This window comes from Sycon ciliatum, chromosome 13, assembly GCF_964019385.1.
Source record: "Sycon ciliatum chromosome 13, ocSycCili1.1, whole genome shotgun sequence".
NCBI classification, from domain to species: domain Eukaryota; kingdom Metazoa; phylum Porifera; class Calcarea; order Leucosolenida; family Sycettidae; genus Sycon; species Sycon ciliatum.
Window position 1 is genome coordinate 11,286,946 of NC_088655.1, and position 18,084 is coordinate 11,305,029.

The 18,084-nt window shown below is 46.3% G+C and overlaps 2 protein-coding genes and 1 long non-coding RNA gene across 3 annotated transcripts; 2 read left to right on the forward strand and 1 right to left on the reverse strand.

Annotated features, from left to right (window-relative positions):
• The first annotated feature begins 4,678 nt into the window (after positions 1-4,678).
• On the forward strand, positions 4,679-6,136 carry LOC135829761 (uncharacterized). The gene is made up of 3 exons (XM_065342146.1): positions 4,679-5,068; positions 5,333-5,623; positions 5,770-6,136. The coding sequence occupies exons 1-3, from the start codon at positions 4,951-4,953 to the stop codon at positions 6,093-6,095; spliced, it is 735 nt and encodes a 244-aa protein (XP_065198218.1). The 5' UTR covers positions 4,679-4,950; the 3' UTR covers positions 6,096-6,136.
• Positions 6,137-6,224: 88 nt separating this feature from the next.
• LOC135829762 (uncharacterized) lies at positions 6,225-7,151 on the reverse strand. The gene is made up of 3 exons (XR_010555914.1): positions 6,985-7,151; positions 6,545-6,629; positions 6,225-6,347 (listed from the first exon to the last, which is right to left on the reverse strand). It is a non-coding gene; the product is annotated as an uncharacterized LOC135829762 (long non-coding RNA).
• Positions 7,152-11,226: 4,075 nt separating this feature from the next.
• Positions 11,227-14,803, forward strand: LOC135829426 (claudin-1-like). Its single transcript, XM_065341836.1, has 5 exons — positions 11,227-11,351; positions 11,600-11,722; positions 12,743-12,901; positions 13,493-13,642; positions 14,044-14,803. Exons 2-5 carry the CDS (start codon positions 11,653-11,655, stop codon positions 14,244-14,246), a joined length of 582 nt encoding a protein of 193 aa, XP_065197908.1. The 5' UTR covers positions 11,227-11,351; positions 11,600-11,652; the 3' UTR covers positions 14,247-14,803.
• Positions 14,804-18,084: the final 3,281 nt, after the last annotated feature.

An 18,084-nucleotide genomic window follows, 5' to 3' on the forward strand; every position in this document is an offset into this window, starting at 1 on the left:
TTGTTGTTGTTGTTGTTGTTGTTGTTGTTGTGTTCATTTTAATTCGCAAACCAAACGGGCAGATCTGCCCAATGAAAAGGTGGCGAATGCAGATAGAAAGCAGTAATAAATGAAATTGGGGAGGGATGTAATAAGGATAGAGGTGGAGAAAACTAAGCCAGCTAATCATCAAACAGGACGTTTGGTACTCTAGGAACTAAGGGTTTGCGGGATCATGCTGGCGCGGAACTGGGCGGAGCACGTATATCGCTGGGTAAAGTGTTCCACAGATGGCGCTTCGGAACACCAGGCAACCCTTGCCGAACCTGGTGCAAACTGGCGGTTGGCACAGACCCATAGTGGAGTGCAACCTAGTTGGGCAAGCTGACGAAGGAACTAGGAAGGCTTGCAGGTCAGAATTTGCATGCCCATTCCGAGACCTCCAGACAAGAACGATGAACTTCTGCCTGAAAATCTCGGATACTCTATAGGGGTCCAATTTCAGCAGGAGGGTCCGCGCGGAGGTGTGATGCGAGAGTGCGAAAACCGCCCTTGCCGCCCGATTCTGCATGACCTGTAGCCGATCCAATTGGTTGGCAGTAAGAAGCGGGGAAAACGCATTGGATCCGTACATCAGGTCAGGCATGATGATCGCTTTAAAGTATAGAACTCGGCTCTGATGAGTCAAGCAGCGACGCAACCTCCATAGTGCTCCGATCCTCCGGGCCAGTCGAGCGGTGCGGTCATCAACATGGGGCGTCCATGGCAGATCCGAGTCGAGGAGCACTCCAAGATACCTGGCCGCAGTAACGACAGGAATCGGCGTTTCATGACAGTTTACATTGATCGTGTGCTGGGGCTGCTGAGGCTGCCTGTTGGGGTATTCAGGGATCACTTGGCTCTTGGCTGCATTCAAAATGAGACCACGGGTCTTCAACTGTTCAGCAAGTGCAGAAGCCGAGGCCGGTAGCGTAGCACTAGCAGATACCGTGTCCAGGGATGTGCTGCTGCTGATCAGCGCGAAGTCATCGGCAAATTGAACTGATGAAGACTGGTTACTAGTACCTATGGTTGGAACTTCGCGGGTGTAGATACTAAAAAGGATTGGTCCTAGAACAGAACCTTGTGGCACGCCACAGGATGGTGCAGAAATGGCACTCTGATCCCGTCCAATACAGATACGCTGAGTACGGCCCGACAGCTAGGCGGATAACCACTTTAGGGCTGTCCCTGTTATGCCGATATCGAATAAGTCCTGGAGTAGCCGTTCATAATGAACCTTGTCGAATGCCTTTGACATATCTAGAAGGCATATGCCAGTACACAAACGCTTGTCCCGTGCAATACGAATACGATTTAGAATAAGTACCAGGGCAGCCTCCGTTGAGTGGCCTGCGCGGAATGCAAACTGAGTCGTAGGGAGGGTACCAGATATGTCCAGAAACTGGGCTAGCTTCTTTTGTACGACTTTTTCCAAGAGTTTTGACAACATGGGAAGTAGGGACACTGGACGGAAGTTAGTGGGAATAGAGGGGTCCCCAGTTTGAACAGCGGGATAACGTGCGCAAGTGTGAAGGCTGTGGGGACAGGGACATTGACAAGCGAGGCATTAAACAACGTGGCCACGGACGAAGCTAGAATATCGGCACAGCACTTCAGAAGGGGACCAGGTATCCCGTCGCTTCCTGTTGCTTTGGCAGAAATGATTTGTCGGAGAAGCCGTTCTACTTCACCAAAAGACAATTGCGGCAATTCTGACATTGCAGTCTGAGGCTGTGGACCTTGCAGTAGCGGGATGCTGGGAGGACGGGCATTGTCTGTTACTACTGCCTGGAAGACTGACGAAACTTCTTCAATGGGGCAAGTTGGCTGCCAACCAACGTAAGACGAAGTGATTCGTTCCCAGCTACTTTTACTTCTTTGTCTTAGCTTCACGTCCCTGTGGCTTTGCCTCCAGGGTGCGGCGTGCGTGATCACTATTCTGTGCGTTGGCTCGGCGTCACGACTGTTCCGACGCCTAGAAAGGCAGGCACACGTGTAGCAGGAGAATGGCCATTTCTGCAATCGTGAGTACAGTCAACTTCGCTTATAACGACACTCGGCGGGGCATCAGAAAAGTGTCCTTATTCGCGAAGTGTCGTTATATCCGAAGTCTCATTGTATGTGTCATATTTGGATGGTACTTTGCTCCGGGCATGAAAATTATGTCGTTATTCGCGAATTGTTGTTATATCCGAAGTCGTGTTATGGGCGAAGTTGGACCCACATGGATCCAGTTTTGTATGGATTCAAGCACATTTCAAGCGGTCTTACTCACAGCAAGGTGATAATAGCGGGTGAAAATGACTAATTTGGCTAATGGGGCGGGGTGCCAACTGGTGGCGAAATAAAAGTCACACCTGCATACGACATGAGTGGGTTGCTATGCACCCACATACTGAGCCAATAGCAAAGTCACACCTCAGTGGATCCAAAAGTAGAAATCTGATGTGAACCTACTACTCCCTGCCCGTTTTGACGTCATCACTTTCAACCCCTATACTGCCTAGGCGCCTGCAAAACTCTGGTTTTTGGTATAAGAGAAGGAGAGCGAGGCATATTCAGCGAAACCCCCCTGAAACAATTTTTTTTTTATTGCCTTGTAGTGCGCGCGTGTAGGTGAACGTAGAGTACTGGTGTGTGTTAGGCGCGCAGTGAAATTCGATATTATATGCAAGTGTACAAGGCTAGATGTAAAAGGCGACCGCCGAGTGCACAGCTGCTCACTGTCTAGCCTGGCAGGGAACTGGAAGTCGATGTGTCCGAATTGTTGTGTCCTAAGTCACTTCGCAAGAGAGGCCTTGTGCACGTAAAAGAGGCGTCCTCTTGGTTATGCCACTTCTAAAGTGAATGTAGTTCATTTGAATCATTTGCATCAGCTCGAAGGCTACATCTGCAAGACTTTTAGATTACATCAGATTGAGGACACTCTAATGAACCTAGATTCTACAAATGATTGGAGTAAAAGGTTATTTTTGAAAAAAAAAGGTTAAAAGGTTAGTTATAGGGTGGGAGGACATGATGGACCTATAATCCGTAAAACAGTTGCAGTTAGAAGCTTCTTATTATCATTGCAAACTGCAAGTTCTGGGCAGTTGAAAAATGAACCTGATATAGCCTTTTAAAATCTACATGACTTGTACTAAGAATGAGTTTGCTCCCACACTGGAGCTCGCGCTATTTCGCCGACTTGACTTGAAACTTGAGAAAACCCATATCTAAAACACTCATCGCCGAAATCGCAACCACTATTTCGTATTTTATGACTTGTACTTTTTTGAAATTTCACTACAAGGAGGTAGGAACTCAGCCTTTTACGGCATTGAGATCTTAAATAGTTCAAAGGTTTTGTTTATACGCTCCAAGGGCTTAGGCCAATGGGAATCCTAGGAAGTGAAAAAGGAAAGCGGTAGGTAAAAGCAAGAGGCGTATTTACTTCGAAGTACATATACACGTACCTCATCACGATATCACTCCACAGTGATAGCCTGTGGTAGTACAGGGCTTGCACCTTAGAGTAATAAATACGATAAAAAAATATGTCGCGATCGAGCCAACTCTGGACTCTCACATGAGAGACCATTGGGCAATCGACCTGATTTATGATAAACTGTACTGGCACGATCAGCACACATCAGAGGTAATAATTGCTTCTGATACGTGCTGATTTTCCTTCCTATTCAAGGCAAGGAAAGTCAAATGCAAGAACCTTTCCTCGGAGATAAAGATGAAGAACAAGCTGTAACACATAGTAGTATATCACCTGAAGAGAATGCATGAACTTATTCGGGTGAAAACCATGTTCAAGAACAATCTGAAATGCAATTACAATTTTCGGAATGTAAAAAAAACTCAATACTTCTCACATGTGGAGACATACATGTATTTCTGCATTTCTAATGCTTTTAATTTTTGTCCAACGGCATCCACTGGGTGCACAGCTGTTGGTGACTCCAGAGGCCGTCAACTACCTGTGATGATCACATCACTACTGCTCTGTCATTTGTGTACGATTGAGCGTGACATACATGTACATTAGATTATTTTTACAAGATACACAACTCCCCCGACAGGCACATGGGGCTAGCATGGGGTGAGATGGTGCTGCTGGGGCTTGCCATGCTCAACCGACCAGAGGTCTCGACATCTTCACATGTCAGGCGCACCAAATTCGGGAGGGAAGCAAAAGCATGAGGAGAAAAAAGCACGGGAGAAAATGGAAGATTTAGAACGAAGGAGAGGATCAAATTTTGGAACACAGCAAAATAATTATGGCAAATAGTCAAACAGATAATAAGAGTGAAAGGAGAGTGTCAAATGAAGGATGTAATAGGGTAGCAGTGGAGATTGGCTACTCAGGATTGGCAACAATTAGGCTTGGGGTGGGAGAAGCAGGGGCATAATCCCGGAGTAGGCTAGAGGCGGTCGGTTGCCCAGTCCCAGTCAGACACTCAGACTGCCTCAGGTGGTCATAGACCTTCTTCTTGAAGGTCTGCATCGACGTCTGGGAGGGGCGAGCACTGAGAATAGAGGCTGGGAGGGAATTCCAGGTGTCAATCATACAGTGGGGGAAGGACCGAAGGAAATTGTTCCGAGACTGAGGTGGGACAGTCTATTTCAGCTGGAACAGATAATGGCTCGAGTTGTGCGCACCAGGGAGTCGTAAAATACCGGGAGGCGACACGAGATGCACAACCGCGTCGGATGATTGCCTCAGCTCGGGCACGAGTGCTGAGACCTCACGCGCTGCATGGCGAGGGACTTCCCATGAGGTCAAAGCGGCGCAGGTCATGCAAAAGGACGCGTTCGCTGTTTGGTCCAAAAAATTTGAAAACTCAATAAAATTATCCTGCACACAACGAATCCAGTGTCAGCAGTTCGTTTTGTTTTTCTAAGTAATAATACTTTGTGCCTTGGCCTTCGAAGTAAAGGATGATGGAGCTTGACAGAGATGACTGCCAAAGTGATGAGTCCACCGTGGAAGATGTAGATGACGCCACGTATTCACTTGGTGACCTGAGTTGTGGGGATGTTCAGCTGTGGGCTACAGGTGAGATTCTTTCGTTTGCATGTTTTTGTCTCTTCCTTGTGGACACGAATGTATAATCTGTAGCATACCTAAGTGCCCGAACTGACCCGATAAATTAGGTGGTCGACACCATCCTTTTCATCCTAGTCTGCCCACGATGCATTGTCTGTTCACTGTGACAGGATATTTATTGAAGTCCTGAAAATTTACGTGTGTACCTAGTATGTATCATCACCGTAGATGATGTAAACCTCCATCCTCAAACCATACTTTGTCTATGTGCAGATCGATGTAAGAGTGGTAGTGCCATCATGGTGTACAGGCCTATGGAAGGTGCAGTGATCCATGGAATTTGCAAACTGCTGACAATGAGACAGGCGAGTGTTACTGAGGCGACGGAGTCATTCCTGCATGTTATTATGACACGGTTACACAAGGCATCAGGTACTGCAAATCTGCTACGCCAGGAAGTGTGCCAGCTGAAGGCATGCAAGGGTGCTGATATTTCGCAAGCATGGCAACAAATGCTGTCCGTCATCGCAACAGCTATTCCCGAAGTGAAAATCAATTGTGAAGGTCAGTGCGTTTTGCATGCATGTTGGAAAAAATTGGCTTCTGACTAGGTATGCAGACTAGGTATGCAAACGCTGGCTTTTGAATACTAGTACAGTCTCTGCAACCACCAGTCCTTATATGTTGTCTTTTTCTTTTCTCTTCTTCAGATTTGGAAGTTACATCTGCAGTGCTAGCGAATCTGATAAGCTACCTGCATGCTACGGCTGCCGCTGCTATCAGGAAAGCGTCAATAGCACCATCCAAAGCTGCTGAAGCCATCCCCGAACCGGTGATTGACAATTTGTCTCACCTTGCTGAAAAGTACCATGGTGGTTGGTGCTTGGTGGCCGTGCGGCGTGAGCTGGAAGGAGCAAGGTGTCGCAACGACAACTTGCTGCAGCTTATACCTTTATTTGGCAAGGATGCCGTGACAAGCCTTCAGCCTTGTTTGGAGAATTCAGGTGGCCCGGCGTGGCTCGGAAGCTCTGTATAAGACACCATACGTCACAGATAAAAACAACTGAACCAGTGATATGTGAATTTTGCGCTTGTGTGTGTGTGTGTGTGTGTGTGTGTGTGTGTGTGTGTGTGTGTGTGTGTCTGTGTGTGTGTGTGTGTGTGCTTCTGTGATAAGTGGTATAAGCAGTCCACAGGGTATTCACCTTGAGTGCATTCGCCGATAGTGTGACTTTCGTCGCACAGAACCTTCTTCAGTTGGTCAGGTGACTCGCGTGGCTCGGAAGCTCTGTATAAGACAAAATACGACACAGATAAAAACAACTGAACCAGTGATATGTGAATTTTGCGCTTGTGTGTGCACGAGCATGCATGTGTGTGTGTGTGTGTGTGTGTGTGTGTGTGTGTGTGTGTGTATGTGTGCTTGTGTGTATGCTACTGTGATAAGCGGTACAAGCAGTATACAGGATATTGACGGGTATTCACCTTGAGTGCATCCCGCCGATAGTGTGACTTTCGTCGCAGAGAACTTTGCTCAGTCGGTGAGGCGACTCGGCCTTACGTTCACTTCCTGAAGGCAATGTGTTCAGAACAGTTATGAACAGCTATGAACAGTTGAGAAATGACAAATATTGTTTGCAGTTCATGGGCCATTTAGATGTGAAACACTTTGAATGCAGAAGAATGAGGATAGTGGCATCAAATACTGCATGGATTCTGTTTGATATGCTACTTTTTTTTCCCTTCCATGGAAAGGTGAGTACATCGTCGAACTTCATCTCGAAACTTCACACAAACCTAGAATGGAACTTGGACAACATGAAGGGGCCATGGGCATGGTGTGTTTAGTGGAGAACTATTCCGAAAACAGGGTGTCATTCGCATTGACTCAATTCAAATTTGAGTACATTTCGTGAATAACTTACCTTGACATTCCGTCGTCTCCAAAGCAGTGAACTTCCAACAAAAATTAAAAGCCACGGCTCAACCTAAGGTAATGCGTGGTACGTATCAGAAACAACCAGCTTTCGCTCTGGAGATCCAGAATAGCCTCGAAGCATATAGCAAAAACAATTGAGAAAAAGAAGATGACGACGACGTTTTAATCACGCTTCAAATTTCGCGGGTCGAGGGTCGAGTGCGGCAATCCTCGGATCGTGAAATGTGTGGCGTGTCGCCTCCCGGTATTTTAAGACTCCCTGGTGCGCACGCTTGCTCGGGTGCGGGTCCGGGCTGGAGCTGGCGGGGTTAGGAGGGCCAGTCAGATAGTGGAGCTTGAACAGGTAGCAGAGGGCAGCAACAGAGCGACGGATGTCCAGGCCAGTGGCGTGTCCAGGATTTGGCTGAGGGGGGGGGGGGGGGGGGTTGCGGTCGGGATCAAGGCGGGATGGGGTGGGGCCGGGGGTAGATGACATCATGATACTGTCCCAGGTCAGCCATTTTGAAAACCGATGTCAAGAAGCTCCTCCTGTAGCCCCCTTCTTCAACAGTTAATCTCTGGAATGCTCTCCCCTCTGATTTTAGAGTGATACGTGTCCCTGGTCCCTTCCGAAAAGCTCTTTCTGCCATTGTACTTACTTTGTGAATATCCTCGTTAAACTTTTATTATCTGCCATAAATTCCAACATTCTCATCCATCAATCATTTGTGCATGCATGTCTATAAAATCAACCACGTGTTCCTGACTCCATGAAATTGTCTTTCTATTCTTTGACTCCATGAAATTATTGTCTTTCTATTTCTGACTCCATGAAATTGTCTTCATATAAAATTTTCTATATGTGAGCGAATCAACTGCAATAATTATTATTTATGCGAGTCCAACAATTTCTCACCGCTCTCAAAGCATCCTTTACATAGGCAGCGGTACTTGTCCCTGTGCGCTGTTCTTCATGTTCTGGTTGCTCGCTGAAAACAGGTTCTTCCACGTCTGGCGGAGTGTGACTGTCAGTCCGCTCCGAAAGTTCAACTGGAATAACAGCGACTTCATCACTCCCACTGTTTCCTGTTGGAGCGGCAGCAGGAGTTGCGCCGCCACAGGAACGCTTTACAAAAATTCCAGGCTCTGCTGGCTAGAGCTTGGCCTTTTGGGATGTCGCTGAGACATCGAAGAAAAGTCTTCGAGTCAACCAAAACACGATTCGAACGAGGATGATCGCCTGGGCCCTCGGCATTCGAATCGTGTTTTGGTTGACTTGGGGCGCGTTTGGTTGGTACGAACTAGAACAGGATTCACCAGAACAGCGCGTTTGGTTGGGACTGCACCTGTTCTGGGTCGGCCAGAACATGTTCTGCTTGCTCCGGCCTCGAGGCCGGAGCAGACCGAGCAGTTTCACTTTTTCACCGTGAAACCTGGCGGGAACATCGATTTTGGTCCCAAATGATCACGTGCATACGCTTTGGGGTTAGACTCGTCGTACCGTACACAGTGACCATGGTGACCCATACACATTTTGAAGATTGCACCAAGTTTGGCATATTTTTCACAAACATTTGCTCTGTTTTTGGAGTACCGTTTGGTTGGCATGAGGCTGCTCCATGTGCACCAGCTGTTCGATCCTGGTCTAGATCGTACCAACCAAACGCACCCTTGATCGAAGACTTTTCTTCGATGTTTGTACGTAACGTTGAAGACGCGTCGAGCGCGTCCCAGCAGGGATCACACTGTACAACAGTACACAGTCACTAGTCAGGTCACCGTGTTTCTGTAGCCGTGCATGCTCACTCACTGTACGCACTCTGTAGACTCTACACTGTACTGTACTACAGACCAGTACTAGTCAGTAGTGTGTACAATCAACACCGTAGGCGTAGGTCTACAGTGCAACCGCTTTTGGACGATCGTTTCAGGCCGCGCGCGCACCGAGTAGACCCCTACGAGTACATGATGTCTAGTCTAGCTAGCCCCGCGCGCCCTGCCTTCTATTTTTCGAAACCTAGGTCGAAACTTTTGAGGGGGGGGGGGCGCCCCCCGCGCCCCCCCCCCCCCTAAACCCGCCACTGCAGGCTGGGCAGTTAGCAGCCATCACCAATGACGTGGAGTGCACCACGTTGGATGGCTGTGAGCTTGGCAAGTGTAGAGTGTGCTGCGCTCATCCATACCAGCATCCCATACTGCAGGTTCGGTCGAACAAACCCACGGTATAGTACGGCACGGCATCGTTGGTTGAGAGCCATGGCAGCCTTGCGGAAGAAGCCGAGTAGCTGCGCACCGCGTATTCCGAGGGACCCTATGTGCTGCTTGAAGCATAGCTGGCTGTCAAATGTTACTCCTAACAGGCGGAGCTGATCCACCTCAGGTACGTCTGTCCCCTGGAATGTGATAGAGGGAACTGGGTGGTGTGATCGTCGGTTGGTGATCGTGAGGGCTTGTGACTTTGTCAGCTGAAACCTGATTCCCCAGAGGGTGCCCCAGTCGGCAAGTGCGTCAACAGCCTGCTGGAGCGTTGCGACTCCATCTGGGATTTTGGCTCGGGTTGTGATACACTTATTTTATACCGTGGTGTCGTCGGCATTTACTGTATATGACTATTTGTTTCTGAAACTAATTGATGCCCTTATTTCTCAAGAAGTGTTCTCTGCTATACTGTCATTATGTATACAATAAATGAGGAGGCCGAGGGTTTACAGGTTTATGACCAATAAAAACTATTATAAAAACCGAGGTCCCCCGAGGTTTTTATAATTAGTTTTTATTGGTCATAAACCCAAGGCCGGAGCATTTATTGTATTTAGAATCAACCAGTAAAAACTCCTACTCAATCTCCAACAACAAAATTAGCGGACAGCTGTTATTTGTGTTGCTATGACAACCCGTGTGCTGGACGAGTATTTGTTGTCATTGGTTCAATTTCTTTTAGTCTTCATAGGCTATCAGATCATTTTCCTTATTCGGTCTATTTATAACCAGTATCTATAATGAGAGTGTGGTCTGTCTCCATGGTTACCGGTGTTCATTTCATAACTATAGCCACTGCTCCTTGTTAGACCTTATGTGGAAGGCCCATTCTTGCATATTCCAACAGCAGCCAAGGGAGCTAGCTCTCTTGGTTATGCGGATTGGGTCCGATCCTAAAAAGCTGTTTTTATGAACTGTTTTTATGAACTGTTTTTATGAACTGTTTTTATTGGATAGGATATGATTATGTTCAATAAACGAGGTTTGTGTCAATGGGAGATTGACTTGGAGGTTTTACGAGTTGATTCTAATCGCGGATAGTGTACCCTTCCCTATTGCCTTTCCACTCGTACTGCCTATATAATTTGGTAATATTTGGACAGAGTTGTGTTGGCTCCTGACAGTCCTCCTTACACCTAGAGTTCACTGATTTGTCGATTTGAGCACTCTGGCAAGGTACATGTACATGTACGTTCGGGTCTGGTTTAAATTTGGCTATTAAAATGTTATTTCATTGCTATCAGATTCGGCCTCATTTTCTCTGTACAGCCCTGATGCGTACACAATGGAAGAAACAGTTATGCTCGCAGATTGTGTATGATCAGATTAGTGGGCAACCTCCGATGAAGCACCCCAATGGGCTCTGTGGAGCATGTTTATGTCGGAAATGCAATCACATAATATTGATAATCGCAATGATGCACTTTCAACCAAACAAAGCACTTCAAATATAAAGTCTTCGCGAATTATTGATATTTCAAGTTGTGTACGACAGTAAAAAATGTCATGGGTATCCTGAGACTCGGTAGTGAGTCGGTAAAACCGGTTTGTTGATGCGTTTATTTTAATCCGCCAACCAAACGGGCATATTTGCCCCATGAATGTTTTCGGCATTCATAGGAATTCCACCACCTACAAGGATCATGCGAGGCGCAGAAACCTTTGGCAGCCAGGTGAATCAGATCCGGCCTATGTATAAACACCATAACACCGAAGAGGTGAATGACGGAAAATCCATATTGGCAGCATTCATGCTTTAGTGTTGCCAGTATGCGAATGCACACTTATTATTCTTTGAAGCTCGCGCCACAAATTCCTCCATGAAACCAGTTGAAGAGGCACTTGAAAAGATGGTGCTGGTTTGAGCATGGAAGTCACAGATGCGGCCTACCCGACATAGACCTGGGGTTCTTGCTGATCTCCGAAAGTCAGTACAGTATTTTGCACTGCCGAACACACTTATGCATGTCCATGCTTTATTCGGCTATGCGTATGTGGAACACACACCTGGGCTATCCTGTTGTTATACAAAGAAGTCAGCGAGTGTGTTCTTACTCTTGTGACAAAACTCTCCTTCTCAGCACGCAACTACGTCGAGGCTGTGGATTTCGTGAGGTACTGTATAATAAAATTATTACTGTCTCTAGCATGAATGCTTAACCGACAGGGGTTGGCCTGGTCTACTAGCAAAAACTCCATCTCCTTTTCCTTTCTACCCCCTGTCTCTCTCTCTCTCTCTCTCTCTCTCTCTCTCGCTCTCTCTCTCTCTCTCTCTCTCTCTCTCTCTCTCTCTCTCTCTCTCTCTCTCTCTCTCTCTCTCTCTCTCTCTCTCTCTCTCTCACTCTTGTGTTAGATTTTCACAGATCTGCACAGAAACGTTGCGATCATCTGTAGTTTTAGTAATAAAGCAGTTAGGATGGCGATGCTAGGAGTACCACTGCTCATATTGGCTGTCGTTACACTGGTGCTGATGATTACGGCTCACGGTAAGTGAATTTCATGAGCACAGTGGGGTAGGCCTTTGCGCATAATGCCGGCAGAAAATTGGCAGAATTCGGTATGTTTTCTGGTAAGTTTCATGCATGTTTGGTATGTGGATAAAGAAATGGAGCAGAATTCGAGGAATTGCCCGCCATAAGGTTTGTATGATTCTGCCAATTCCCCATCAGCGTCAACTGTACGCCGATGGTCACAGGACGTGACAGCCTTTCGATCAGTCTATGGTCGGGAGACTGAACCTGCCAACTTTTCGAGCATATAGCCGGTGCATAAGTGAATTCCACGAGCACCCTGGGCCTAGGGGCAACTTTCTTACTTGTAACTGGTATGATAATGGCCCCGAATATAGTAGTTCTCTGAATTACGAAGTCTGAAGAAAATGTTGACAGGTCTCTGCTGGGATGACAACTACACCATAGCTCAGAGGTTAGAGCATCGATGGCTACAAGCGAGGGTCCCTGGTTCGAGTTCCAATGGTGACAGTCACATTTTTCTTCAGACTTTTCCCGTTTGTGTCTTTCCCTCAAACCAGAAAATTATTGCATAGTGGGTGATGTGATTTTCGCTATCGGGGACCCCATATGCAGAGTTGCACACTCTTGGGGCCTTATTAAACTCTTGATTACTAGTACTTGATTTAGTACTTGATTTCCGGTTTTTTTATTATATTTTTTTACTATTGACACAGCCCTTCTGGAAAACAGGTGAGGAACAAAAAGAAACGAGGAAAAGGACAAAACATAGGGGATGTAGGGATTTGTCGTACGTACATGTACTTTAAGAATTCGAGTACTGTAGTGGACGATGGGATTTTTCATATTTTTTTATTTTTTTCCAAGCAATACATGGCTGGGGTAGCCAATGACCACTTTGCGTGGCGATTGCAGGGTTTTTATAGCCAACCACGGCTACAATCCGTACAAGACTAACATTTAAGCAAATATATGCGATCCTGTCTCGCTGGCCTGTATCGTGTCTTCTTTCTTCAACATTAATCTTTATTCCAGTTGTACCAGAGTGGTTTGTCCTGGACGTGAACTCTCCGGAACTCAGCTTCGTCCAGCGGGTGGACACTGGACTGTGGAAAATATGCCAGATGGGGACGTTTTTACCAGAAAGGATTTGTCTAGACTACATTTCGGACTCTGGAATCGAAAACTTGTCAAGTGAGTGAAGATCTTCTAGGAATAAAGAGATACATTGTATAATTTTATTATCTCATATCTTCGCAGGTAAATGTACATGTCCATTGTACATGTACATTTGCAGTACTGATGGCTGAATGCGGTACGTGCATGAAGTCCTAACCTTGAGGTGCTCCTGGCTTGCACGAGTGTTGTCAATTGCCAATATTGTGCCTGGCTTATAAATACGTGCACGGCCATCGCAACTCACTAGTTGTAGAGATTGTGTTCGCATACATATAAATATGTACATGTACATGTATGTATGCATGGAGGTGTACATGCACTTGGGAATCAACGGATTTGTGCAATGCACTTGATTAGGTTCTGCACTTCGGTGCTTGGCCTAGTCCCGATTGCATCACAATTATTGCAAGGCCAGTTTTCGCTTTTCTCTCTTTCCAATACCGGCGTCCAGTTCGAGGATGTACATGTACATGTATATGCCTAGACTATAAGGGTGATTCGAAAATCTTCGCTGTGCATGTGGAAATTCTCACCGATGAGTAGCAATATGCAGTCAATTGCCATGTAATTACTTCAAGTTGTCAATGTTTTCTGTATTCATTGTAGACACATTGCGCTCCGCTATGGCGTTTGGCCTTCTTGCCACGATCCTTGCTGGCATGGGCCTAATCCTGTCCATCGCAATGGAGATGAAAGGCACTCTTCGGACAGTACTGGTAGTGGTACTAGGTCCTCGCATACTCTTTGCTGTGTCAGGTAAGCCTCAAACTACATGTACACGTACATGTACCGGTATCAGCATACATGTGCATGTACTTAGCCATGATCTTTTGGAGATATAAAAGTCCGCACATAGTGTTATCACGCGTGGCCCCGTATACGACAGAGCGTAAGGCGCACTAACGAGGTGAGGATCACCGGCATTCTTTGTTTAGAAAACACTATAGTCAACTCTCCTATTCCCTACAAAATCTCTTCAATGCACAAATTCCATAGGGCATGCAGTAAACAAGATGTCTCATAGATGATGCTCAAAATATGAAATCAGGAAACCTCACGACTTGGATCAGTGGGATATGCTGTCTTGTGCAGTGAATGGACTCATTTCACACTAAAGGTCAACGTTCTCTTTCATTGTGTTCGGGTTTGTTGCCCAGGACTATTCATGATTGTGTCTGCCAGCACCTTTATCGGGTTTGTCAAGCAGCAGGAGTTTGACAAAGTTCCCTTTACGAAGTACGGTGCATCCTTCATCATCGCTTGGGTGACGGTCGCAACATCCCTGGCATCCGCGCTCCTCGCTCATCTGCACCATTCCGAACAGCAGGCGCCAGCGGAAGGGCTGCCGCAACCAATCTGAACATGCAGTGAAACTGATAATTCGTGCACTCAATGGAGACTACCGGACATGCTTCGCGCTAAGCAAGTTAACCAACAGAGTGCGTACTAAGCGACTTCCACAATATTTTTGATTTGCTTATTCTCCACCATATTACAGGTCAGATACTGGCACGTGTACATGTAGATACGGCAAAATTCACTCAGTACATGCATGTACATGTACATGTTAAAAAAAAAATCAACGTTTCGTTCATAATAATATACATGTGCTGCGTCCTCGTCTCTCTTTCTAATTACTGAGATCCAGTATTCTTTGTATCCGTGGTGTTCGTTCTCGTCGGGGTTTCCCCGTCCAACGTTTTGTGGATAGTTCCGTCGTGGTGGCTGAGTCTCGCCTGGTTACGTAATTTTCTGATCTTCTATACTGTGTTTACTTGTTCATCAAGTTTTTCTTTTTTTTCTTTTTGATTTTTGTGAATGATAGCCGACTAGACCCTTCTGCACACAACCATCACCATTGCGAGGACACTTCCGTGGACGATATTGATAAACTCATTCAGACAGCTGTTTCGCTAATACATAGCTCATCAGTGAAGGTAGATGTTGAATGATTAAAAATATAGACCAAACTGCAATTATAATAGGGGGTTTCCACATACAAAACTGGCATAGCTGAGGTGATAACACGGGAAAAGGAAAAAAGTGAAGTACTGTTCACGCGAATTGGACATGCGTGCAGCGTCGGAAATTCGGCGCAGAAAATCAATCACTATCCAATGCAGAAATAACGTGCCAGAAACCGAGTACTATGTAGCTAGTGAGAGTCTGTGTACTAGTATTGCAGTTGTCCGAGTGCCATGAAGGTCTGCGAACGCACCTCACGACCCGCCGACGTCGACAGCCACAGCAGCCCCTGGGGCATGACACTGTACTGATCGCCCGTCGCGCCAAGATGCTTGGCAGTCACTAGGCTTCATGCCACCGATGTTGTCAGCAAGCTACCAAGCAGTTTACAGTCAACTTCGCTAATAACGACTGCGGATATAACGACAATTCGCGAATAACGACCGAATTTCCATGCCCAGAGCAAAGTCCCATCTAACTGTATACATTTAACTTCGGATATAACGACTATCTGAATAACGACAATTCGCGTATAGCGACATGCTTTTAGTGCCCCGTGGTCATATTCACTGCTTGAATAACGACTTTCTGGGCTTTTGACAGCTATTTCAAGTACCTGTCAGTCAAGTACATGTACCTGTCATGCAGAAGTACCAGAACCTATGGTGCACTGGTGATGGATATTATTGCACACATGCAAGAAAATGCAGCCAAGGGGGGGGGGGCTTTTTCTTCCTTTTTTATGTTGGCTTCAAAATTGTTGGATTTACCAGCACACCTATATGTATACAATGTACATGTAGTTGCACATGATTGTACAGTAATCATCATACATGTACATATCTCTGGCCCTGTAGATGGCTCAAAAAGGCATATTTTTCAATTGATTTCCCTTGCATATTGAATTTTTAGTTCCTTTCAACTGCTATGAAAATAAAGTACACATTGACATAGAGCAAGAAAAGACCTTGATTTTGATATGCATATCATACTATACAAAATATGGGTCACATACATTCAAATGGGACTTCGGTTATAAGGACACTTCGCGAATAAGGACACTTTTCTGATGCCCCGCCGAATGTCGTTATTGGCGAAGTTGACTGTAATGGTGGAGGTGACTCAACATTTCTTCTCCAGTGTATGATTTATTGCATTTTTAAACCATTGACGGCATTGTGTTAATGTGCCCGTAAAAGAGGCCTGATACTGCACGTACATGATTATATTCATCATAACGTGGTCTGCGAATACATACCTGTACATGACATGTACATGTGCTAGTCTTGCTCGACCCGGAAGCTGTCCGGAGTACGCTGTTCTTGATCAATGCCACATGATTTTTGTTGTTAACTTAAAAGGATAACGTTTCGATTGTTCAATGTATGTTATGTGATACGGATTACACTTCCCTGCCGCCCATACAATATACATGTACACACACTTGAGAGGGACGAAAAGCGTTTCTTCTGTAACTCTGAGTTTCACGGCTTTAACCGATCCTCAGACAGCAACTTGACTACAATTTTTAGAAGATAAGATTGATATAGGCTGCAAGCTTGGATCATAGCGTTAATGGATGATGTACCTGTACATGTACATGTACATGTATGTGTACGTTGTATCCACAGTGGAATTGGACACTGCATAATATTTTTAAAGTAGAGAACTCGGATCTGATGAGTCAAGGAGCGACGCAACCTCCATAGTGCTCCGATCCTCTGGGCCAGTCGAGCGGTGCAGCGATCAACATGGGGCGTTCATGACAGATCTGAGTCGAGGAGCACTCTAAGATACCTGGCCGCAGCAGTATCGACAGGAATCTGCGCTTCATGACAGTTTACATTGGTCGTGTGCTGGGGCTGCTGAGGCTGCCTGTTGGGGTATTCAGGTAGCACTTGGCTTTTGGCTGCATTCAAAATGAGACCACGGGTCTGCAACCAGTCAGCAAGTGCAGAAACCGAGGCCGATAGCGTAGCAGATACCGTGTCCAGGGATGTGCTGCTGCTGATCAGCGCAATGTCATCGGCAAATTGAACTGATGAAGACTGGTTATTAGTAGCTATGGTTGGAACTTCGCGGGTGTAGATACTGAAAAGGATCGGTCCTAGAACGGAACCTTGTGGCACGCCACAGGATGGTGCAGAAATGGCACTAATTATCTAGAAGGCATATGCCAGTACACAAACGCTTGTCCCGTGCAATAAGAATACGATTTAGCATAAGTACCAGGGCATCCTCCGTTGAGTGGCCTGCGCGGAATGCAAACTGAGTCGTAGGGAGGGTACCAGATATGTACAGAAACTGGGCTAGCTTCTTTTGTACGACTTTCTCCAAGAGTTCTGACAATATGAGAAGTAGGGACACTGGACGGAAGTAAGTGAGAATAGATGGGTCCCCAGCTTTGAACAGCGGGATAACGTGTGCAAGCTTGAAGGCTGTGGGGACAGTGTCATTGACAAGCGAGGCATTAAACAAAGTGGCCACGGACGCAGCTAGGATATCGGCACAGCACTAGTAGGTGACCAGGTATCCCGTCGCTTCCTGTTGCTTTGGCAGAATTGATTTGTCGGAGAAGCCGTTCTACGTCGCCAAAAGACACTTGCAGCCATTCCGACATTGCAGTCTGAAGCTGTGGGCCTTGCGGCAGCGGGATGCTGTGAGTACGGGCATTGTCTGTTACTACTGCCTGGAAGACTGACGAAACTTCTTCAATGGGGCAAGTAGACTCCGCACGTACTCTCTTCCTGTTCCTAACGGAGTTTATGACGTTCCAGAGCTTACGCTGGTTCTTACTGGACGCAGCACATTGCGCTCGGAAGATAGGCGATAGGCATTTCTGGCGCTTGAGCTTGCTTGCTTGAACTGTACGTGAATATTCTGGTTTCCCTTATCGCCTAGCGACCGTCGGTGTAGCTGGTTTTTACGTTGGTTGAGCTTGTGGAGCTCTCTGTCGGCATGTACATGTGTACATGTACATATGCAAAGTACTGAGAGTGTTTTTTCTGCATCGCCATGGCAAAATCCCGGGATTTGCCTTGGTTTTTCGGGATATGTCATCTTTTTACCAAAATAATCCTTTTTCAACTTTTGATGGCACCAACATTTCGATAATAGATGATTGATGGTGATCATAGGATCACACTTGCTTATGTTCAAGACTCAAAAACGGAGGTTTTCAGAGACTGCGCATGGAAGGAGCACTAGGAGATCCACTGGCACTGCAGGCTAAT